General features: G+C 34.8%; 1 protein-coding gene across 3 annotated transcripts; it reads right to left on the bottom strand.

The window, feature by feature from the left end:
- Positions 1-1,138: 1,138 nt before the first annotated feature.
- scarb1 (scavenger receptor class B, member 1) lies at positions 1,139-22,681 on the bottom strand. 3 transcript variants are annotated; one of them, XM_048181143.1, is made up of 14 exons: positions 22,262-22,681; positions 20,864-21,024; positions 17,048-17,189; positions 16,755-16,958; positions 16,567-16,662; positions 15,976-16,091; positions 15,714-15,880; positions 14,929-15,047; positions 8,263-8,336; positions 8,053-8,104; positions 7,310-7,456; positions 6,999-7,037; positions 6,431-6,503; positions 1,886-2,067 (listed from the first exon to the last, which is right to left on the bottom strand). In XM_048181143.1, exons 1-14 carry the CDS (start codon positions 22,379-22,381, stop codon positions 2,057-2,059), a joined length of 1,521 nt encoding a protein of 506 aa, XP_048037100.1. In that variant the 5' UTR covers positions 22,382-22,681; the 3' UTR covers positions 1,886-2,056. The 3 variants fall into 3 exon arrangements, with proteins under 3 accessions (XP_048037103.1, XP_048037101.1, XP_048037100.1); XM_048181146.1 differs by lacking the exon at positions 6,999-7,037 and having other exon boundaries at positions 1,139-2,067; positions 22,262-22,680; XM_048181144.1 differs by lacking the exons at positions 6,431-6,503; positions 6,999-7,037 and having other exon boundaries at positions 1,139-2,067; positions 22,262-22,679.
- Positions 22,682-26,615: the final 3,934 nt, after the last annotated feature.

Here is a 26,615-nt window from a genome sequence, read left to right as displayed (position 1 = left end):
GGGAAAAAACATAAATTTTATTTAGAGGCCCAAACTGAACAAAAATATGCAGTTCAGTGCAGATGATGATTTGTATTGCCCAAAAGTAAAATGAAAATCTGATATCTTGTAATGTAGCTAAATTAGAGAGATCTTTTTATCAGTAGGAGACAACTTAAAACGTTTACTTAATAAAATAATTACAAAGCAAAATACATATTACTTACTAAAAAAGTATCAAGTATCAACCAGAGGGCAGAAGATTGTTTACAACAGGTTTTCAGCTAACTTAGGTAAATCTTGATAATGTTAATCATTTAAAGGCCTTAGAAATCCATGTTTTCAATAACATTTGCCTGAGATTTAACTAGGTTGGAAAAGGATATTAAATATTTTGAAAGGAAAATATAAGGTTAATTCTGAAATTACTAAGTATAACATTTTCCGTTTTTATGGATGTCATTGTGTAAAATTGTTATTTTACTCACAAAACTCACATCAGGAACGTTTCTGTCAACACAGAAGGTTTGTGTATTTCTTTAAAGGCACTCTGCTCTGCATACGCAGTAATAGCAAACATTAAATAAAAGAAAACTGATTAAAATGATCAATAAAATAAATGTCCAACCTGGTGTAGCCTCATTCTGTACTGTTGCTCGCTCCTGCCATCTTGCGGTGGCAAAAAGAACTGCGATTTCAAAATGGCGGCAAAAATAAAACGACTCATTCTCGATACTGTATGCTAATAATGGCATGTATTTTAAAGTGCAATTTATAAATCCTAGTTATATTTGTTGTGCTGCTTTTAGGTTTTAATAAAACAAATGTGCCTGGCCTTGTATCAGTTGCTCACCCTCAAGTTGTTCCAAACAAACCTGTATGAATTTCTTTCCTCTGCTGAACACAAAAGAAGATATTTTGAGGAATATGGGTAGCCAAACAGTTGATGGGGAGAATCACATTCCCCCTAACATGATTAAAACGGTTAGGGGCAATGTGCTTAATTTGCATTTTAATTTGATTTTTACCACAAAAATGTTTTGATGTAATGGACAACACAATACAATTTGATAAGACAATAGTTATCTCAACTGCACAGCTTTTGATAAACCTTCTTAACAGTATTATTTAATGAGAAGCCCTAAAATATATCATGGACTCATGACCATATGCTGTTTATAGACATCTTTAAAAGTTTTCATATGCCTACAACATTTGATAGAACATTTGTCTGCAATTCATGTAGAATTAAAACCCATCATGAAAGTAAACTGAAATTCATTATTGATTGAAGTCTCACAAAACTTCAAATAATCCCATTTCATTTTATACTGAACATCATGACAATGCAAACAATGACATATTAAAGCATTTTTTTTTTACATCCATTAAACATGTAAACATGTAAAGTGCCTTTACAGACTAAATTCAAGCAATGTGTGTATTCAGCATACTGAGCGATATGTGTTGGCTCAGCATTTTTTTCTGCTTTCACAGGATATTTCAGTCAATGGCACATGATTGTTACAAAGTGTACACAACAGTTCCTTATATACAGGAAAAGGTTAAATGTCTTTTTTTTTCCCTATGAGGAAGTAAGGTTTGGAGTGTTTTGACCATTTACATTTTTTAATGAATGCACCATTTGAAAATTCATTGTCTACTATATTATCAATTATTTAATTTTAAATGTGTCAACAACAACAACAAAACTACCCTTACCACATTGCAGACACCAGTCACTTTTTCATACAAAAAATGAACAAGAAAAAATGTAGTATTGACCCCACAGAGCACTTTAGACCCAACTGCTGTGCAAAAAAACACAAGAAACATCCCTACTCGCAAGTGTTCATAATCCTGTTCCTGATGATCTGTTCTTGATCCATTAATTCAACCACAACGCTTAATAAAAGAACTTTTATTTGCTGCCCAGTGGTTTGTGGGATTGTGAGTTTCTGATGAAAGTAAGCTGCAGTGTGGATATTGGCTCTAGCTCGTTGAGGCCTGTAGTAATGGGGTCTTTTCACTGGCTGAGCTGGATGGATCCACATCTGTGCAGGGCTGGTCACACTTCTTACTTTTTGTCTGCCGGTGAAAAAAAGACATGTTAATACAAAAGTAAAACAACAAACAAAGACCTCACCAAAATTAAAATGTCTCCACTAAACCACTTACAACAAGATATAAAAACTTCACTTTTAAGTTGCATCTTTTTAAAATAAAAACATAATTTTTTTTTTTTTTTTTTTTTTGATTAGTTAAGTCTGATTTGCATAAAAAGATTAACCAATATACAATAAAGTATAAATAGGGTGGTGTGGGAGGGGAGGTGACAAATAAAAACTTCACCTTTACTATGCATCCTTGTTTTATTATATATATATATATATATATATATATATATATATATATATATATATATATATATATATATATATATATATATATATATATATATATATATATATATATATATATATATATATATATATATTTTTTTTTTTTTTTTTATTTTTATTATTTTAGTATATTTATTGGCTATCCATTCAGAAAGTGCCAAGGACTTTAACATCTGGAGTCACTCTATTAGAGTTTTGCATTTATTTAAAGTATTTGTGTAAAAAAAAAAAAAAAAAGGAACTCAAATTCTTTTTGGCAAGATGCTCTACCCATACAAATCAGCAAATACTCAGTTTGTCCTCTGTTATACAGACAAACACACAAACACTGTTCCCTCTAATGTAATTTTTTTCCCCTTCTAAATTTACACTGCTTACAAGTGTCATGGTAACAGAACTCCAACACATTTACAATTACGCACCTACCACAGTTAAATGACTCTTAAAATTGATTTTGTATGTGTGTGTGAGTGTGAGTGTGTGTCATATCAGGACACAAATTTGTATAATGACATGGGTATGACATTACAAGGAGAGGGTGACTTATGAGGACATTACCCCATGTCCCCATTTTTAAAAAGGCTTTGTAAAATCATACAGAATGAGGTTTTTTTTGAGAAAGTAAAAATGTGCACAGTTTTCTGTGACGGGTAGGTTTAGGGTTGGTGTTGGGCGATAGAAAATACGGTTTGTATAGTATAAAAACCATTACGCCTATGGAATGTCACCACAATTCACACAAACAAATGTGTGTGTGCATGTGTGTTTCAGGGATAGTTCACAAGGCATTATAAGGGCATTATAAGTTATTTTGTGCAATTTTTTTTTTTTTTTTATATAAATCTTTAAATGCTTCAATTTGTACGGAAGAGTACTAGGGCCAAGCAATAATAAAAAATAAAAAAAACATCTCGAGATTAAAGTTGTTAAATTTCGAGAAAAAAGTCGAAATAAAATGTTGAGAATAAACTCATTAATTTAACGAATTTGTTCTCATAATTTAACCATTTTTTTCTGGTAATTTAATGACTTTATTCTCATAATTTAATGAGTTTATTCTCAACATTTTATCTCGACTTTTTTCTCGAAATTTAACGTCATTTTTCTCATAATTTAACGAATTTGTTCTCGTAATTTAACGACTTTTTTCTCGTAATTTAATGACTTTATTCTCAACATTTTATCTCGACTTTTTTCTCGAAATTTAACTAGTTTTTTCTCGAAATTTAACAACTTTAATCTCGAAATTTAACAACTTTAATCTCGAGATGGTTTTATTTTTTTATTATTGCTTGGCCCTAATCCTCTTCCGTAAATTTGCTTTCATATTATAAGTCTAATAATTCATCTCACAAAGGGATTGCCATATTTAGGGATCCTTGACATTAGAAAACTCTTGGTATACAAAAAAAAAAAAAAAAAAAAAAAAAAAAAACTCCCCACTGACTAACTACCACTTAGATAAAACTAGATAAAAATAAAATAAAATACATAAACTATCATTTTAAAGGCCCAGAAAGATACTAAAGACATTGTTAAACTAGTTCATGTGACTACAATGGTTCAACCTTAAATGTTATGAAGCGACAAGAATACTTTTTGTGCGCAAAAAAATAAAAAATAAAAAAAAATAAAAATAATAACTGAACAGCGGAGACTGACACAGAAGAAACTAAATTGTTGAAAGTCGTTTTTTTTTTTTTTTTTTTTTATTTGTGCACAAAAAGTATTCTTGTTGCTTCATAAAATTAAGGTTGAACCACTATAGTCACATGGACTATTTTAACGATGTCTTTACTTTCTTTCTGGGCCTTGAAAGTGGCAATTGTGTTGCCGTCTATGGGAGAAGCTCTCAGATTTCATCGAAACTATCTTTATTTGTGTTCTGAAGATGAATGAAGGTCTTACGGGTTTGGAACGACATGAGGGTGAGTAATTAATGACAATTTTCATTTTTAGGTGAACTAACCCTTTAATATGTTTGGTCACAGTGGAATAGATCTGCTACGCTGCTGCTGTTTATTAAAGGTGCCCAAGAATGCTTTTTCACAAGTAATATAAGTCTAAGGTGTCTCCTGAATGTGTCTGTGAAGTTTCAGCTCAAAATACCCCATAGATTTTTTTTTATTAATTTTTTTAACTGCCTATTTTGGGACATCATTAACTATACACTGATTTTGGCAGCGCGCCGCCCCTTTAATTCGCATGCTCCCTGCCACACGAGCTCTCGACTATATTACAGTGCATTTACAAAGTTCACACAGCTAATATAACCCTAAAAATGGATCTTTACAAGATGTTCGTCATGCATGCTGTATGCATGCTTCGAATTATGTGAGTAAAGTATTTATTTTGATGTATACATTTGATTCTGTATGAGTTTGAGGCTATGCTCTGTGGCTAACGGCTAATGCTACACTGTTGGAGAGATTTATAAAGAATGAAGTTGTGTTTATGAATTATACAGACTGCAAGTGTTTAAAAATGAAAATAGCGACGGCTCTCTTGTCTCCGTGAATACAATAAGAAACGATGGTAACTTTAACCACATTTAACAGTACATTAGCAACATGCTAACAAAACATTTAGAAAGACTATAAGACATGATAAAAATATCATGATATCATGGATCATGTCAGTTGCTCCATCTGCCATTTTTCGCTGTTGTTCTTACTGGCTTACCTTGTCTGTGCACAGATCCAGACGTTAATACTGCCTTTCCTTGTCTAATGCCTTGAACATTGGCTGGCATATATGCAAATATTGGGGTCATACATATTAATGATCCCGACTGTTACGTAACAGTCTGTGTTATGTTGAGATCCGCGTGTTTTCCGGAAGTCTTTTAATCAAATGAGAATTACATAAGAAGGAGGAAGCAATGGGGTTTGAAACTCAATGTATGTCTTTTCCATGTACTGAACTCTTGTTATTCAACTATGCCGAGGTAAATTCAAATTTTGATTCTAGGGCACCTTTAAAGGGACTTCAGCCAATACATACATGACACGCTGCTGTGAGCAAGTAAAACATGCTGCTGCTGTACAATATAGCATTACCCGTAGCAGATCTATACAGGTGGAGCTGGGGAAGGCGGAAAGTTTCTGAAAGCACACTGCACTGCTACAGCAAATGCTGACCAAGTATTTGAAGGTTGAGCAGCGAGCTCATTGGCTACTGATATGGCAAGAACCAATCAGCTGTGCCCTATAGAGAATGATGTGATTTCAAGCAGATTGAGTTAAGGACCTATCACAGCCTGATGTAATTAATTTACATCAATGGTCAAGTAAAATAGAAACAGCACCTTAAAGTTACTAGTTGCAACTGCATGACGTAAAAAACCTTTTGCGTGTTTGCTGCACAGCTCGGTTATAATTATAAGAGATGTTTTTGCATAGGTAGCAGAATTGTCTGCCCAGTAGAGAAAAGTTTTGCTCCTAGACTAAAAACATAGATGATGTGTCTCAACTTCCATCCACTGTAGAAAAATGAAGCCAAAATATCCCAGAAAGGGCCGTTGCAGATTACAGCAATTGGAGCCTCAATCGCAAGCACAGCTGTCAATCATGAGGTTAAACCCCATTTTTATAGCATCAAATAACTAACTAAAACCAAACTTATTGGAAAAACGAACACTTGAACATACACGTCAGCGTGATAAGTACCACCTAAAATGACAGAAACAGAAATTATTTTAAGTGTAACTGGATTTTTTAGTTTGGCTCCAGTCCCATTCGATTACATGCAGAGGGTGGGGTTTATGACCGATACTGCAGCCAGCCACCAGGGGGCGACTGAAATGTTTTGGCTTCACTTTTCAGGACATGTGCAGCACACTTGGTTTTGCTCAGCAAGCAAATAAATTAGAAGGAACATTGCCCACAAAGTTCTGGTGATGAGTTATGATGGACAGATCAGTGAAGCAGGTGAAGTGATATACAGTGAATATAAAGGACTATAAAGTGAGGTGCGTTCGTGTGACTCCAAAAACATCCCACCTGCAGAAGAAGAGTTTGAGAAGAGGCAAGTCTGAGCCAAAAACCCACCTGTGTCGTTCATGTTACATTTTTCAGCCTGCGTCTCATTGGTCGGGTCGTGTTTTGTATCTTTTACGCTTTCCTAAAAGAATAACCAGACCTCATTGAACATCAGGCGGGCAGTGACACTGATTTGGAGCCAGCGGTCTTCAGGTTGATTATTGGACACAGTGACAGGGTTGAGATCATCACAGCTGACAAGAACTGAGGGGAATTTGAACGGCCCGTAGAGCTCGTGCACGACAACGCATGCATGAAGTGTGTCAGTGATTGAAGTGGGGCGGGAGCATGCAAGATGAACATGATCGTGCGGTTGTTAAATCACATGCTTTGAAACTTGATTTTCAAATATATACTTTATAATAAAACTTGTGCAATAAGATTCACATTTATCGGGGATCATCTCACTTTTCATTTTTTCAAAGCAGCAATATCTTTCCTTATTTAAATTGCATTGTAAACAATCAAACAATGGTTTAATGTCTAGAGATTTGGAACAATTACATACATATAAACACATTTTTGATTTTTGTAATATTTTTTGTTTTTGAATATGTATATATAAATTAGTGCTGACCCCTTCTGTGAGAGAACGTGATGTCTTTTTCCAGACTTTCTGTAAAAGAAACCATGCAAATGTTGCACTTTAATCCATCTAAGCCCATGCAAGGTGTTAAAGTGGGGTGATAAAGGGTGCTCAACTTTACCTCCTCAGACACGAATAAACAACAAAACCACATTTGCTCAACATCATGTTCAACCCACTTCCTCTCTATATCTCTCTCGTACATGCACTCACACAAACATACACGCTTTGTATATAAAAAAAATAATATTAGTAAAACACTGCATTAAAAGCATGCATAAAAATTGCAGGAGGCTACATACCTTGTCGCTGAGGTATAATATCACGGCTCCCAGAATGGTTGCGAGTCCGAGACCGATGAAGATGTACTGCATGTACTCCATGACCATGGGCAGCACCACCAGATTAGTGCGGAAGGTGTTGAGAACGGGACCGTCAATGTAGCCGCTCTGAGAAAGATGAAGACAACAAATCAATTTCAATCATTTTCTTTTTCGAATTGAATTCAAGTAAAGTCAAGTTACATAGCGCTTTGAAGGATGCAGCCTCTGAAATGGGACACAGCTTAATACAATTCTAAAAGCGGCCTACAAATGCGTCCTTCATTTCCTGGGCCATGAAGGATAGAGCGAGTGGATCCTTCACAGCGTGGCCTATCCCAAGTTTGCCAGATTACACTTTTAACTGCAAGTATTGAGTCTCAACTTACTTGAATATCTAATGATACATATGTAAAAATAATAATAATAAAAACGTTCAAATGTTGACATATCTTATTAGGATGTGATTTTATAGAGTTTATACTCTATGTACACAAATGGACCATGGTAAACATATTTAGACAGATTGTGAACCCTGATTTGTTTTCAGACAGTTTAATAAAACTTTCAAGAAAGTCTTTTTTAAACCCCAAATGTGAAGATGTGAAACTAAATTTACCAATTTTTGCACATTTAAGCCATTTAACACTTGCTGGCGACTTTCTAAACATAGGGCATTGTAAGTTATTTTGTACAATTGTTTTCTTTTTGTAACTCACTCTTACCTCTTCAAACCAGATCATAGGCATCACCACTTCTTTTATCTTTCCTGTTTCTCTGAAACAAGCAAACCACAGCACACAGAAATGAGTACATGGGAGACACTGTACAGAACAGTTCTGCCATCTAAAACAAACATGTTTCACAACAACCTGACCTCAGAGCAGACACAGACCACCATGACTGTTGACCTACTGTATTTGTGCTGTACTTACGAAATGCCTGAAACCCTCTTCATGAGCAGGTTGAGCTGCAGCCGTATGGAAACGTTCACCGGCACTCCAGTCTCCTGTAATACAAAGCCTTCAATGAAAACCTGTGCATGTGAAGAGATTCATTGATGAATCTCGGGAAGAGAACTTCAGCCTGTTTTTAAAAACTAAGTAGAATTTTAGCTAACATTCTATATAAAAATTCTGTTCTTTCCCTAGATTTAATTCCATTTAGATCAAGGTGAATCTTTGGTACCTTTTAAAATTTTTTTGATAAATAGAAGTTAACCAGAAGACACATTCCTGATGAACAAACTAAAATATCCATAAATGACCCTTAAAATCCCTGAAACTCGAACCTGGTTAAAGATTAAATGTAAAAGCATCTTTAAAGCATTTTCCCCTGGTCTAAATAAACTGTTACACTACCATTAAACAGTTTGGGGTCGAGACGTTTTGTTTTTATGTTTTGAAAGAAGAATCTTATGGTCAAGGCTGCAAACGTAGTAAAAACAGTAATATTGTGAAATATTATTACAATTTAAAATATCTGCTTTCTATTTGAATATGTTTTAAAATGTAATTTATTCCTGTGATCAAAGCTGAATTTTCAGCAGCATTACTCCAGTCTTCAGTGTCACATGATCCTTCAGAAATCATTCTAATATGCTGATTTGCTGCTCAAGAAACATTTATTATTATTATTATTATTAATCAAACAATGTTAAAAACAGTTGTGCTGCTTCATATTTTTGTGGAAACTGTCACTTTTTTTTTTTTTTTTTTTTTTGATGAATACAAAGTTCAAAGGAGTATCATTTAAAATTGAAAATCTTTACTGTGGAAAAAAAAAAAAAACTGACCCCAAAATTTTGAATGTGTACTTTATCTGAAAACATCAAGAAATGATTATGGAAAAGAACAGGGTAAAGATAAAGTCATAAAACAATCTGAAGAGTGGCTATTATAACTGCTCATTAGATTGGTTTCTCAACAACTATGCTGTTTACAGGCATGTTACATGTTCTAAGATATCTGGGATTTATGGTGAGTTCAGAAGGTTCAATTACCATCAAGCCTTCTACATCCTCAGAGGGACCATGAAATACTTTTATAAAGTTGGCATGTTGTGCGGTGGTACTTACGCATGCAGTTTTTATGACCATATTAATTGAGAGAGCGTGGGAAAATTTGCACTTAAATAATTTTTCACACTGCAGGACCATTTAAAAATGAACTAGAACTAATGAGGTGATTAAAACAAGCAAAGTACAGGCCAAGTACAGAACAAATTATACAAATTTTAACCTAATTTTATTTTGAGAAATAACAGAAACTAAACTGTACTTTACTGAAAGCATAAAAGGCATCATTTTTTGGTTGTAGATTCAATGTTGGCCTAGTTATGAATGGAAATACATTTGCTCCTACAGAAAACACTGAAACCAAAGAGCTGTTTTTGTGACAACTTCGTAATGGATTCAATATATCTGGAGCTAATCAGGCATCATGCTGTCAATTCGTCCCAGACGTTCAACCCCGCAGCAGTTTAAAAAATATCTTGAACAGATGAAGGGAGAGCGATGAGATAACCATCACATTTTGCAACCAGAAGAACAGCCAGTCAAGAAGTGTGTCGGCGTTGTGCAATTCTGTTAAATATAGCGACACAAAGCTGTGTCCGTATCTCCAACTAATCAGAAGTCATAAAGAGGAGTCTGTCTTATCAAACTGCCTGTTGCAAAAGGTCCACAGATGCAGACATCAGGAGTTTCAGATCTAACATCAAAGATGTGATCGATGCTCACTACTTTAGTGAAAAACCAAATTAACTAACCAACAAAGTGACAAATGCTAGATTTCCAGCTATGCTTAACCCCAATAAGCACAGCTTAATTGTGAATTGAACACGAATAACTAAAAACTTTAGTTAGTCATTGACCACGTGAAAAAGATCATACCTTTTAAATCTTAATCATGTTTATAATGTGTCATTAAGTTGCTGAGAGCTATTCAAACACCATAAAGGTCACGATAACCGTAATTTCCAATTAGCTTATCAGATTTTGTAATGGTTTAATGGTAGAAACATAATCTCATTATCAAACCAGTGACAAAGCTGAAACACTGAGACAGACACGACCCACGATCCCACCTTTACCTGATTACGTTTGTTTGATTTGTTCGGTTATATGCAATGTTCCCTCTAATGTTCCCCGGCCGCGCAGAAAAAATAATTGCCGCGCAGAGTAGTTTAAATGAGAAATAATTGCAGTGCTCTGCGCAACCGCTATAGAGTTATTGTCGCTATAGAGTTGGAACCGGTGAATGCGGTTTACGGGTTTCATAGAAAGAGAACGATTGAGCGCGCGTGAGCTGGCTGGCCCTGAGCCAAAACATTCGCGGTAAGAATACTGTAATGTTTGTGGACTAAATACATCAATACGAGAGGCAACGCGAAACGAAAAGAAATGTGAAATAAAACGCCATGTTTTAATGAAAAGTGGTGGAAATAACGGATGATGCATGGGCACAGAATGCTAACAAAACTCTGAGACATTTACAATCACACTCCCACCACAGGTGTAGCTTGCAAACTCAAAATACATCAGTGATATACCTCAGTTTAAATAGATTTTTGTGTGTGTGGTTGTGTGGGTTTCAGGGATGTTTAGATGACTATAAAAGAGTTAACGTTCACTTTTCTTAAAAAATATTTAGCTATCAGATCTGTTTAAATGCTTCAGTTTGTTTTCACTATATAATATAGCCTATTAAAACAAATGGAAGCATTTAAACTGATATAATACTGTATATCAGTTTAAATACTTAAATATTATATTTTATTATATTATAATGTAAGCCTAATAAAAAATCTCTCTCACAAGGGGATTGTTTAGGGCTCCTTGCCACGAAAAATCTTGTTATATAAAATCTGGGAAATTCATAAGCAATAAACATGTAATTTTGATAGTTTAACACTGTCTGTTGCTAATAATTGACTGTACAAAAACACATTATGGTTGTCCCAAACCATCATTGTAACTGCTCAATAATTATATTATTATCAAGAATTGAACTGTCCTGCAGGAGGACAGAAATTATTTTTTAATAGAATTTCTTGGTAAAGACTGGTACAGTTAATACAGCAATGTGAAAAATCTCAAGTAACCTAAAATGTGCTTAATTTAGTGACTGAACTGCTTGTTTTCAAACATATTATTTAATAAATCACTAAGTTACATCAAGGGTCAAATAAAATAGAAATGGCACATTAAAGTTAAATGTTACAGTTGCATGATAAATGTTTACGTTCATTGTACAGGTCTTATATAAAGTATGTTTTTGCTCAGGTGGCCAAAATGTGTGCTCAACAGAGAAAAGTTTTGCTCAGCGAGAAAAAAAATAAGAGGGAACATTGGTTATATGTCAGAAATTAATAGCCATAAATAGAGCCAATGCTATAAAATGGACAGCCGGGTCTAACAGCCTCCGACTGCAAGCTTTGAGGCCATAAACTGTGCAAATCGGTATTTATCATTATTTCACACAGGAGGAAGACACACTTACTGAATCGAGTCTGCTTCAATTTATTTGTGATCACATGGCTACTATAAACAGATCCACTAAGGCTTTTAGCCCAAAAGAGAGCACATTTAACCCTCTGGTCCTCTTTATTTAGGAGTCACACTTGGTTCCTTCACGGTAAAAAGTGACCAAAGCCTTGTAACTTGAAATGGTTTTTTTTCCTCTTCTCCAGCATTTTTGGATTATTACTTAAAATTAAGGGTATTTTATGATTCTATGCAATATTTATAAACATTTTATTGGCTATTTTTCCCTATTAAAAATAATACACCATTTTTGAATATATTTTTAATAAATTGTTCAATTGAAGCAGTATTCCATGTTAAAACAGAGACAAGGCATTTAAAATCTCATTTTTTGAAGGTATATTAGGGCCATCTGGTGGGAGCAAAAAAAGAAAAATTAAATTTTACTTAACTTACTAATAATTTCTCTAGTGGTTATTAGACAAATACTTATTTTTATTAAGTTGTGGATTTGGATTTATACTTTGACATTCTCAAAGACTACTTTTTCTCATGGTTATATATATATATATATATATATATATATATATATATATATATATATATATATATATATATATATATATATATATATATATATATATATATATATTTTTTTTTTTTTTTAAATGTTGATTGGAAGTGTCAGTTTTTGGATTAATTTTACTACCGTCAAAACTGAACAGACAATTTGTTACACATAGGCATGTGACGGTATCAAATTTTCATGTTGCGATTAATTGCTGAAGCTTTTAATCACGGTATACGGTATTATCACGATATTAAAATGTTGCAAAAAAAAAAAAAGTGTTGTCATAGTATAACAGGTTTAAAAACTCTTTTTGTAATAACAAAAATAACTCTGAATGTTTAAATACAATAATACAATACACAAAATATAAAGTCAAATTTTCAAACAGTGCAAAAGAATTAGGCTATAAAGAACAACAGGAAACACTTTACAATAAGGTCTCATTTAATGCATTAACTAAGATTGAGCAACAGCTACATTTACAGAAAGTATTATTTTTTTGTTAATGTTAGTTAAGAAACACAACTGATCATGGTTAGTTTTCTCTCAGGTCCATTAAATAAGTACTTTTGATTTTAGTAATGTTATTAAACAGTAGCCTAACTAAGAAATTAACTAAGAATAATGAATGGTTTATAAGTATTTTTCATTGTCAGTTTAATGAATTAACATGTTAACTAATGAAGCCGTATGTCTTTAAGTTTTACTGAACAATAACAAATAATCAGAACATTTCTAATCATTAGGGCATGTTGTAGTCCAGATTAAAATATATCCCTGCGTCTCAATCAGCTCCCTAGTTCCCTAGGTCGTGAATCAGTATCATGCAAGTGAATGTGGCTGATTCCCTGATCAGTGCCCTGACTACTGAACTAGGGAGCTGATTGAGACACACGGTATGTTTGAGGCATTTTAAAAACTTCAGCGCAGTTGCTTTGTTTATGGGGTTTCCAGGGTAACCGTTGCACTCTGCTGTTCCATCAGCGCCCTCTGCTGTCAGAGAGTGAACGCGCACTTTCATTCAGCTCGTCTCCTTCACTCTTTCCGCCATGTGCTTCTCGTGCACGTTGGGCTTGTTTACATCTGAGCGCGTGTTCTTTTGACGCAGAATACAGCGGTGTTGTGCACTTTATACGGTTGATGGGGAAAGTATTCTTATATGCATTATAAAAATTGTAATAATTGGTAATAAATGATTATTTACGGTATTTTGAAATGCCCACGATAACAATACCGTGCATTTGCATTATCGCGATATATCGCATTACCGAATATCGGCACAAGTCTAGTTACACAACATCAAAATTCAATAAAAATGTAACAAAAATTAACAGGTATGCTTTATAACAGCTTAAAACATATGGGTCTGATCTAATTTCAACCTCTTATTTGAGATTTTTGGCTCACCAGTTAATTTGTGTGTAAAATAGTGTATTGTGTGTGAGAGACAGTGGGTGTGTCTGTTTTGCACTCTTGTGTAACCTCTTCCTTTTACTGCTTTGTGTCTGAATTATATATAATATATATATATATATATATATATATATATATATATATATATATATATATATATATATATATATATATATATATATATATATATATATATATATATATATATATGTGTGTGTGGGGGGAGGGGTGTGTGTCATCCTCCTCATTACTGTGCACTTTTTTTTCTGCACAGTGGCTGATTTGTAGTTTGTACCACCAAAAGATTCTCTGAGTTATATTTCCCAATTCATTTCCAATGTCAGTCATTTTTGACCTCAAAGGAGCCACTTTTGACTTTTTTTCGACCCTTTAACATATCTGAATCATGTCAAAGATTGTTCAACATAGCTAAGTCACCAAGTGTCATCCCATTCCAATGAAGCAAAAAATGTTAAAATATCAAAACGTCAAATTTTTCTGTCATTTTGACCGAATAGGACCAGAGGGTTAAAAAGATATTGATAAATTCTCATATGTTCATGCCTCATTTCTTTACAGAGAATGATAATTTCTATTAGTTTTCCAATAAATGATGCGATCTGAAGTTGAGCACTCTCTCCCGTCTCACTGCCACTGTACGGCACCATGCGCTCTTGAAAATGGGTTGAAAAAGTGGTTATGTCACAGTTAGAGGAAGAATTGACCCCAAAAGGCACATAAAATCAGGTGTTTATGCAACAAATTTAGATAAGACACAAGGACCCATTTCACATTTATGGCCAATTATAGAGATAAAGATGTTAGGTGTTTAGAGTCATAACAACAACTGACAATCAATAACCTTGAGAGATAAAGTTTCCTGACGAGGAAGAAACATTCCACTGGTTGTTCATTTTGTTTGCTTTCTCAAAGTGACATAATTTGTAAAAATTAGGAAAGTCATTTTACAAACTGTATAATTAATTTATAACTATACATACATATGTTGCATCATTTTATTTATATTTCAAATTTTATTACTAGAAAGTACCAGAAATGTCCATGTAATTATATTAAGTAGTTCCCAATAATAATGCTACATGTGTGTTTCTGTGTGCCTGGTTTTCTTACCGGATGGATGTCGATAAAAAGTCCATGTTCATCTTCATTTGGGCTCAATCCGTTGACAGTGTCCAAAAGGACGGGATCAGCCGCAAAAAAGTGTGGATGGGAGATGAACACGGGGGAATCTGAGATATGAGGAAAAAAAAAAAAAAAAAAAAAAGGTAAAATATATAGAGTAAAGGGGAAAAGAGTTTTAAATTAAAACAATAAAAGAAAAATAATAGAAATGCAAAGTAAAAAAAAAAAAAAAAGGGAAATGAAAAGCGAAAAGAAAAGGACAGGGGAAAAGAAATATATATGGTAAAAACAAAAGATAAAGCAAAGAGAAAAAGAAGAACAAAGAATAGAATTGAATAGAATATAAAAAAAGGAAAAGAGTAAGAAAATGAAAAGGAAAGGGTAGGAATCAAGAAAAGAAAAATAGATAAGGTAAAAAAAAGATTAAGAAAAGAGGAATAGAATAGAATAGAATAGAATAGAATAGAATAGAATAGAATAGAATAGAATAGAATAGAATAGAATAGAAGGGTAAAAAAATGAGAAGGAAAGGGTAGGAAAAAAAGAAAAATAAATATATATAGTAAAAAGAAATGAAAGGAAGAAAAAAAAAGATTGAAAAAAAAGAATAGAATAGGGCAAAGGGTAGTAAAAAAGAAAAAAATAGATGAGGTAAAAAATTAAAATTAAGAAAGGAAAAGAAAAGAGAATAGAAAAGAATAGAAAAAAGGGTAAGAAAATTAAAAAAAAAAAAAAAAGGACGAAAAAGGTAAGAAAAGAGAAGGAAGACTCACTGTGTCTGCAGGTGCTGACGTTGAGAAGGCCGGACTGCCGACAGGGACAGAAGCCCTCATTGGGAGGATAATCTGTACCGTTGGCAAAAAGAGTCTTTGGGGCCACGAAGCGGAAAATAGGAATCCCCTGAGACACTCCTGGCCTTTGGTACACCAGCTCCATGGACCTGAGGTTGAAGAATTACCACAAAATGCACCCTTAGAAACCATGCAATCATTAAAAGCGTATTACCTTCTGAAGGGTATAGGTGTGGGCGTTTACCTGCACGCATCAGGGCTGTAGAAGGGCAGCGTCGACTCTGTGGTCATGAACGGAGGCCACATTTGACCCGCTGTACCATTGATCATGTTACACTGTTCAGACCTCCAGTAATCCACCTGCACCAACAAAACAAAGATCCCATGCACCACATTTACATATAGAATACCACTTCCTTTACACAACACCACATGATCTGTTCAAAAACCTATGCAGCTTTGCCTAATTATACTATGCCCTAAAAGTATGTACGTTTTTTTAAGAAAAAGTACATACTTTTGAGTGAGCAGCAGAAGACTAGGTAAGCTTTTGGACACATTACTTCTTCATAATTGTGTCTTTAATGAACCACATGTAGTCACTGTTTAAACTGTCAATCAATCAATCAATCAATCAATCATCTTGTCAGTTAAAATCCTCCACATTCAATTTCATTTCATTTCCTACCATATCAGAGAGAAATGTAGTAACTGTCGATTCTCTGTCAGTTGTGGGTCTTTCATGAGCAGTCTCCCCTCATGTTTGCATAAGTCTAGATAGGCAGCTCGCCAGTGTCTTTTCTTTTATTATGGTCCCAAAATGCATTTTGCTTACTCTTTTTAAGCCATTCCAAGAGTCCACCTTATGAACTTTTCGGATGTCATCTTGGCCAGTGAAGACGGTGAACTGCCCAGTGTTCGAGTTGTTAAACTACGTAGGGAGTGAAACACAACAAGAAAAATCAGCTGAGGCTAAACACCAGCTACTGTAATAAGACAGCTGAATGCACAGAAAACACACACCTCAGCAAATAAGCCAAACTTGCCGCTGGATGGAAGCATGCCAGGGAGATATTTGTTCAGGAAGTCCACCAACTTGCTGTCGTAGCCCCACATGAGTTCTCCAACTGGTTTTGTCAAGAAAGGTCCCTCGTTGAAGGTCTTGAAGGTGGTGCTAAGCAAAATGCGTATAGGAAACGGCATATTCTCCATCATTACTGATGCGCCCTGAAAACGTGAATGAAAGACCCTTGTGATAAAAAGTTCTTCTCAAATGCTTTACATGGTAGACTAAATATATCATCATAAATTCTCACCAGCACTAGCATGTTAGGGATGGTGACCACATCGGATTCATCTCCCACTGACATACTCTCCTCAAAGAAATACTGCCGAAATTCCTTATACGAAACCGTGTTGTTGTCATGGAATGTGATGTTGTCTTTCCAGCGGTTTTCACTGAAAAAGATGTGAGCCACAACTTCAGTAAAATGTGACCGAGCCAGCTGATTAGCAGTAATATTATCCTAACACTGCAAAGTTCATCTTTTAGAGGAATAATTTTAAGGTTCTCAGTCAGCATAAATGGCACGTTTGAAAGTCACAAAGACTCGCGGCCCCCCCTCTCTCAGATTGCGAAATGCCAGCGCATGATTTGTGTAACTGTAAGCTGCCATAAAAGCGTCATGTGTCTCATCTAAAACAAGAAGCTACATAACAGTGATGGAGGAAACAACCAATGATAATACAAGAAAATTATCCACTTTCTACCAATAAATATCTTCTGTTGGCATGCTGTTAGGAGAGTACACTACATACATGAATGTATCTATAAATATAGCAGTTAAAAGTCACTACTGATATTTACAAAATAAAATATTGAATATGTTGTGCAATATCAAAACAAATGTTTTGGATAAGAATAATTTTCATGAGTTCGAAAATCAGATGGTGTCAGCACCGATAGCCTCGTGGGCAGCGCGCCGACACAGGTCCAGGAGTTTCAGCCCAATCCCACGCCCCTCTCTCTCTCCCACCTCACTTCCTGTCCACTCTATACCATCCTATCATAATAAAAGGCAAAAATTGCCAAAAGAAGATAAACAGATGGTGTCTATGCTACTATAGTGCCGAACTATAGTGCTGTTACGCTTTGGGTGACCCAAGTTCGAGTCCCAGCTCAAGGACCTTTCCTGATCTCATCACCTTCTCTCTCCCAGATCACTTCCTGTCCACTCTATATGATCCTATCATAAAAAAAGGCAAAAATCGCCAAAAAAAAAAGAAACTCTTTGAGAAACGCTTTGGGTGACCAGAGATCGAGTCTCTGCTCATGGACCTTTTTTAATCCCATCCCCCTCTCTCTCCCACATCACTTCCTGTCCACTCTATACAATCCCATTATAATAAAAGCAAAAATCGACAACAAAAAAGGAAAAGAAGAAGAAAAAAAAAAAACGAAAAAAAAATCGGCACCGATAGCCTCGTGGGCAGCGCACCGACATACAGCGCTGAGCGCCGTTGCTATTTGGGCAACCAGAGTTCAAGTCTCAGCTCACGGACCTTTCCCGATCTCAACCCCCTTCTCTCTCCCAGATCACTTCCTGTCCACTCTATATGATCCTATCAGAAAAAAAGGCAAAAATCGCCAAAAAAAAAAAACTCTTTGAGAAATGCTTTGGGCGACCAGAGATCGAGTCTCTGCTCATGGACCTTTTTTAATCCCATCCCCCTCTCTCTCCCACATCACTTCCTGTCCACTCTATACAATCCCATTATAATAAAAGCAAAAATTGACAACAAAAAAGGAAAAGAAGAAAAAAAAAAAACGAAAAAAATCGGCACCGATAGCCTCGTGGGCAGCGCACCGACATACAGCGCTGAGCGCCGTTGCTATTTGGGCAACCAGAGTTCAAGTCTCAGCTCACGGACCTTTCCCGATCCCATCCCCGCTCTTTCCCACGTCACTTCCTGTCCACTCTATACAATCCTATTATAATAATAGCAAAAATCAACAACAAAAAAGGGAAAAAAAAAAAAAAAAAAAAAAAAACCCGAAAGAAATCAGCACCGATAGCCTCGTGGGCAGCGCACCGACATACAGCGCTGAGCGCCGTTGCTATTTGGGCAACCAGAGTTCAAGTCTCAGCTCACGGACCTTTCCCGATCTCATCCCCTTCTCTCTCCCAGATCACTTCCTGTCCACTCTATATGATCCTATCAGAAAAAAAGGCTAAAATCGCCAAAAAAAGAAACTCTTTGAGAAATGCTTTGGGCGACCAGAGATCGAGTCTCTGCTCATGGACCTTTTTTGATCCCATCCCCCTCTCTCTCCCACATCACTTCCTGTCCACTCTATACAATCCCATTATAATAAAAGCAAAAATCAACAACAAAAAAGGAAAAGGGAAAAAAAAAAAAAAAAAAAAAACGAAAGAAATCGGCACCGATAGCCTCGTGGGCAGCGCACCGACATGCAGCGCTGAGCGCTGTTGCTATTTGGGCGACCAGAGTTCAAGTCTCAGCTCACAGACCTTTCCCGATCCCATCCCCTCTCTTTCCCACATCGCTTCCTGTCCACTCTATACTATCCCATCATAATCAAGGCAAAAATCACCAAAAAAAGAAAAAGAAAGAAAATCCGATGGTGTGTTGAGCAGAAGTCATGTGTCTTATCTAAAAAAAGAAGTCACAAAACTGTGACTGAGGAAACTAATGCACATTTAACAACCAATGATAAAACAACAAAATGATCTGGCCAAAAATAACTTTCTAGCAATAAATGTACTCTCTCCAAACAGCGCGCCAACAGAAGTATACTACATACGTGAAATATAACTAAACATAGCAGTTAAAAGACACTACTGATATTTTTAAAATATAATATTATACAAAATAAAATAACGAATATGTTGTAGAATATTAAAATAAAATATAAAATAAAATAAATAAAACATACTATGGCGCACCTTTGCAAAACAAAAAAAATTATGTTTTTTTATGAATTTTCCGCATGCTCACGTGTTACAATTTCTAGTTTAAGCATACTATAAACTATTTCCTTTGTGCATGAATAAAGATATATTTGCTCAAAATTTGGCTTTCATTAGGGCAACATACCTCTAAAAATAAAGAAGTGCATTGAACACAAGTACGGATCTTCCTTGTTCTCATTCATTTCCAGCACTGTCTGTTTTTACTCAGTTTAATGCTCTAGTATGCACGGCTCGAGGGTAGGATCACGGTTCCCCTCCAATAATAAAAATTAGACAGATTCAGATCAGAGAATAAAGAAAAAGAATCGAAAAAGGATTTGTGAATGCGGAAAAATAGTTCAAATTAATCAGGACCGTTTGCCGAAGCTGTGGATTACATGTAATAATGTTGTAAATAATGTTCATTTTCTTGCCCGGTTGTTTTGCTTCAGAAGACATCTATGTATCATCAGGAACTGCAGGTATTCATTTTGTTTTGCCTGTATATGTTTTTTGAGTCTCAAAGTTTTTGACTTGCATTATATGAATCATGGTTTCATTTAAAAATCTTCTTCACTGTTCTACTGAAGAAAAAAAAAAAAAAAAAGACACCTACATCTTGGATGGCCTGAGGGCGAGTAAATTAAAAGCAAATTTAAATTTTGGGGTGAACTATTCCTTAAGGCCATCAGACAGACCCAAATCCAGTCTACTGCAAAAAAAAAAAAAAAAAAAAAAAATTATGTTAAAGGTCACATGAGTCCATCAAGACAGAGGACCTTATTTTGAATTACATCACGTTGGGGCAGGTCATATGCTTTTAGTGTCTGACCAGTGCTGACAAACCCAGTCTACTCAAGATTCATAGCGCAAGTTAAAGTTAAGTTAAAGCTCTACAAATCACTCCAGGATGGACAGAACACTTTATATCCTGGGGAGATGGAAAAAACTAAAGAGATTTTATGGTAGCCCTGCCTGGACAACTGACAAGAATGCACATGCAAACCCCTGGGCACTAACCATGAACTTCAGTCACATGGGACTTTAAAATGCAGGTCTAAACCTCAACTAAACCAGTATATGTCCAGTCAAGTCAGATCTAGTGATTTGTACTGCCTTTTTTACAATACATATGGTTGAAGGGAACACGATTCTTACCGGTACACATATGGCCCCCTCTGTATCACCATGGGCTTTTCTCCTTTTAGGATTTCATCAGGATTGACAATATGAAAGAAATATACAGACATAAAAAAGGGAACCGGGATGTCCTTCCACATAGTGTAGGAGAGTTCGTTCTTCGGGTTTATCTCTACATTCTGTGAGGATATGAAGTATGTGAAATATGGTTAGTGTGACATATTCAATAGTAATTATTACATGCAGATTTATGGCCTATTGAGGGACAACACAATATTTGTACATGTATACACACACACACAGAAAAAACTTAATGTGATGCGATTAAAAAGGAAAAGGAGATGAGTAACTGTTACAATAGAAAGTTTAATCTTGAACTTAGAGCTTAGTTTAAAAATGTTGGACTGATAAGACTTTTCTTTAAATTTTTGAAAGAAATCTCTTCTGCTCACAAAGCCTGCATTTATTTGATCAAAAATATAGTAAAAACAGTAATATTATAAGTTTGAATTAACTGCTTTCTATTATACGTTTTAAAATGTAATTTATTCCTGTGAATTTTCAGCATCATTACTTCAGTCTTCAGTGTCACATGATCCTTCAGAAATCATTCTGATATGCTGATTTGCTGCTGATTTCTTAATATTAGTATCAATGTTGAAAACAGTTGTGCCATGATACATTTTTGACAGATTCTTTGATGAATAGAAAGTTCAATAGAACATAATTTATTTGAAATATAAATGTTTTTGCTGTCACTTTTGAATTTAATGTGTCCTTGATTAATAAAAGTATTATTATTTTTAAATGACACCAGGGGGAAAAAACACATAAATACACCCCTGCAAATACCATTTCCAAATCAAAATCGGTAACACTTTACAATAAGGTTTCACTAGTTAGTTAATTACTTTAGTTGACATGAACTAAGAATAAACAATACTTCTACAGCATTTATTAATTTTAATGTTGTTAATTTCAACATTTACTAATACATTTTTAAAATCAAATATTGTATTTGTTAACATTAGTTAATGCACTGTGAACTAACAAAAATGAATAAACACTGCAACAAATGTATTGCTCGTTAATTCATGTTAGTTAATACATTAAGTAATGTTAACAAATTACAGCAAAGTGTTACCACAAAATCAAAACACTACATATAGGCCTAATAAAAACAAAACAACATATTTTCTGAAGGAAACAAACAAATGTGTCAGTCTGACAATGTAGTTTATTATTACACACGTTTGACAAACTACTACAACGATCTAATCTTTAGATTTCAAGCACGTATACTTGTAGCCTATTATTTTTATAATCGGGCTATGGGTTTTTGTAACTTAATGTTATTTTAAAAAGCAAATGTGTTTGATTAGAGCGTCTCGTGCACCTGTCAGGTGTATAACTTACCTTCACTATTTGATCGTCTATTATAATAGGTCCAACAAACACCAGGACAGTCCCGAACAAAACTGCCAAACCTCCCAAAACTAAAAAAACGATCTCTAATACAGATTTAGACACCGCCATCCTCACTCCACACAGTTCGCGATACAAATTAATGCAAAGGTTTGAGAACAATAAAGTTAATTCTTCTAGATCGCGCACAGAACTCAAAGCACGCGTGAGTCCTCAACAGCTGAACAAACTATCACTTCTACGAGATAAAGCCATAAAACACTGGTCATTGAGTTATTAATGCTCTTCTGACTTTATGGCCGTGCACATTACAGCTGTGAGTGATGTTAAAGTCCGGCTCTCTGATCGAGCAGGTTTTATAGCGCTCTTGCTGTGTGATTACCATGTTTACAATGCTCAAAGCGCCACCTATAAGACAGAGGCTTCTGGGTAATGTAGTTATAGGCTATATATATATATCTCCCACCATAGGGATAAGAGACTGTCTGGAATATCTAACGCACTAATTCACTTTGTTTGGCATCTTTTAAGAGCTATGTTTACAAGGAGCATATAATATGTAGCTATAGCCTAGTGGCCCCTAAGTATTTGTGCCGCGCATATTGCTAGCAGATAGATAGATAGATAGATAGATAGATAGATAGATAGATAGATAGATAGATAGATAGATAGATTTTCTGATGGTTTGGCAGACAGCAGGGAAAAACAATGCTAACACAATAAACAGTTATAAATTGACAATTGCTATCTCAATAAACAGACAAGGCCTCCCATATTTTGTTGTTGATATCAAACGTGGTGCATCTAATCCAACTACTGTATTCCAAAATTAATATGTAATATATTCTGCAGTTCTCTGTGTATTTACAACATCATCATATTTATGTTAATCATTTGCTTTGCAGACAGTTCACTGTAAATATATACATTAAACCAATCTCCTTCATTGTATTAACTCAACATTTTAATTTTAAAAAATTTTAAGTTAAACCAACTATATATATATATATAGAGAGAGAGAGAGAGAGGAGATTGGTTTAATCAATAGAAACTTGAAATAATTGTTATCTGAACCACATTAATTATCTATGTTGATTTGACCAAAAGAAAAAAAGTTGTGGTAACAAATCATGATTTTTTTTACAGTGGAGTAATTTGATTTTAATTATATTTTCTTTTATGAATAACTAGTTTGGTACAACTTGATGTCCAAATTAAATTAAAATAATTTATTATTGTTATTATTATTATTTGGACTGTTAAACATGCCATTGAAAACATGGTGTATTATGTGACAAAGGAAATGATGTATAGTGCCTTAAAGTGGCATGATAAACGTTCAAACAGAACTGCTGAAGAACATGATAAGAGTATTGTATCTTTATTTGCCACTGATAACGCATATGTATGTAACATAGTTACTTGAATCTCTTATCTAGAGCCTGCGGTGACGCAGCTATATATTTATCTTTGTGAAATGAAAAGTTATGATGCAGTATCTGCCATGGTTTGATACTTTTCACAGATTTTGATGAGAAAAACATACAAATATCCATTTAAATGTGCCTGATAAAAACGCACTTCAGGGTGGGGACCTATTTTCTCTAAGAAGGAGGAGGGTAAAACGTCCTGAGGGCACGGACCAACCTTTAGCCTTTTAAGATGTTAATTATGGTTTTTGAAAACATTAAATTATTAGAATGTTCCATTAAAATACCACCTAAAGCAATAGAAACAACAGGACAGTGAATGCCTTTCAGTTTACTTGACTTATCACCAGAGGTGTAAAAAGGCCACAGGTGCTCTTGATTCTGTGGCTGATTTTTGACTTCCTCCATTTTCTTCCACTGACTGTTATAATTTCCAGGTCAACAAAGGCCTGTCCCAAATGGCGCACTTCATGTGGACTTTCGGTCTCGTGGACTTAAATTGCGCGTGCTCGCCGAGTCTACGAGTCCGTAGGCCATCCCATTCAGCATTTTAAAGGTGCCCTTGATTCAAAAATTGAATTTATCTTGGCATAGTTAAATAACAAGAGTTCAGTACATGGAAATGACATACAGTGAGTCTCAAACACCATTGTTTCCTCCTTCTTATATAAAACTCATTTGTTTAAAAGACCTCCGAAGAACAGGCGAATCTCAACATAATACCGACTGTTACGTAACAGTCGGGATCATTAATATGTACGCCCCCAATATTTGCATATGCCAGCCCATGTTCCCAACATTATGAAAGGCATTAGACAAGGGTAGGCATTAACGTCTGGAGCAGCACAGCCGAATCATCAGATTAGGTGAGCAAGCAATAACAACAGCGAAAAATGGCAGATGGAGCAATAATAACTGACATGATTCATGATAACATGATATTTTTAGTGATATTTGTAAATTGTCTTTCTAAATGTTTCGTTAGCATGTTGCACAGTAGAACAGTTTTTTAAATTAAGTCACCAGTAAATTGTATGGCTCCTACAGTAAAGGTTGTATTGTCTTATATGTGTTTTATTTTACCAGTTGTGGAATACAACCATTCAACCATCTGAGGTAACGTAGTTAGCCTACTTTATTGAGTATTTCCATTTTATTGTTAGTGTATATTCTTTGAGGTCAAGGTGCTGTGCATTGTGGTAATTGATGTGACATGACGTCACTTCCAAAGGACCAATGAACATGTCTGACCAATTTCATGGAATGTGAAAATGAATCTCATTGAATAAATAACCTTTAAATTAAACTGGTCATCAGCGCAATTCAATTGGTTTGGTAATAGCAAAGGAAAATAGCAAAGGAAAATGAAGTGATCTCCAAAAAATAAGTACTTTTTGACTGTAAATAAAATTGTAAGGAGTAAAAAGTACTCTTTTTTCTCAAAAAATGTAATCAAGTAAAAGTATTGATTTTTAAATGTACTCAAGTAAAGTAAAAATACCCAAAAATAATACTTAAGTACAGTAATCAAGTAAAATAACTCAAGTACTTTACACCTCTGCTTATCACTAGGACGTCCAAATAAGCTTAGCAAATACTTCACAAAGGAGTTTCAAGTTTCAGTTGCTTAGGATTCTCTTGCCAGCAAGTCTAACATCAATGAATCCATCAGCCAGTATGTAAAACAAACCGAAACCGTCATCTCATATGACATTTCATACTATAATACTATAAAATGTCTGTCACGGTGAAGGCAAAACATCATCAAAAGAGCTTTTTAAAGAGGCTATTCATGTGATTTTTGATTCCAAATCCAAGACGAATCTGGACTGGGAACATAGTGAAGGAAACAAGAAAATCTGCTCAAACTTTTTTGAGCCCTGAAAAGCATGACAAATATGATAAACCACAAATTATCAGTGATATTTGCTGGTGCACTATGGATTTAGTGAATGAAATGTTCTGAAAACACATGACTCTGTGATCAACCCATTAGAAAAAATAGTGTCTGAATGTCCTTATGTAACTTCACCACAAGCAGTTTGTTAAATTTGGAAGCAATTTAAAATCAGTCACACTGTAACACTCATTGGACAAGTCCATTTACTCCCTTTTTTAATTTTAATAAGCCAATTAATCTCAAAGCAGGTTAAAATCATTTCACTTTAGACCAGATAAATCTTACTTTTTAAACTTTACAGTATGAGATTCTTCATTAACTACCAATAGTGAACATGAACTTTTAATTTAACAGGCCAACATCAACAGCTTTATCAATTGCTTTAAATAAGTGCAGTTTTTTTGTCTTTGCTGTGCAGAGCTCTTAAAGGCTTTTTATGCATTAGTGCAGCAATATTTTAAGAAAACCATAAGTACTTTGGCTAGACCTGGCTGATATCTGTATCCGTGCTTTTGTAAACAGAAGGGACAATGCCAAGTAGCCAAGTGACATTGTATGTGATCGTCTGGAGTTAGATAGATAGCAGAATTCGGTGACAGTGGTCTATTAGTTATTTTGACTCCTAACACAAAGGTTGATTTGTATCTTTAAGCAATATACAACTTTATGTTGCTCAAGAGACACATCGTCTTGAGCAAGTGCTGCTGTGCAATTTTAATTAAGTGTCTGTCACACGGTTAACTACTAATGCCAAAACAAACTGAGTGAATAGTAGATATGTTAGATAATGATTGTTGACTTTCAATTGACAGAATTAGACCAGTAAATATCTGACCAACCCAATAACAATATGCTCCATATGTTCTCTTGTGCAAAAAGCCCCCGAAATATTCAGCAAATAGTTTTTACAAGGCTAAACTATTTAACAGTTGCCCTCAAGCAACCCAGATTAAGGAAATTTGCAAAAGAAAAGGATTTTAATTAGGGCACCTGCATTTACTCTGTGGTTTCATCA

The sequence above is a fragment of the Megalobrama amblycephala genome, linkage group LG2 (genome assembly GCF_018812025.1).
Source record: "Megalobrama amblycephala isolate DHTTF-2021 linkage group LG2, ASM1881202v1, whole genome shotgun sequence".
Classification (NCBI taxonomy): domain Eukaryota; kingdom Metazoa; phylum Chordata; class Actinopteri; order Cypriniformes; family Xenocyprididae; genus Megalobrama; species Megalobrama amblycephala.
This window is presented reverse-complemented; position numbering and strand designations above follow the sequence as displayed.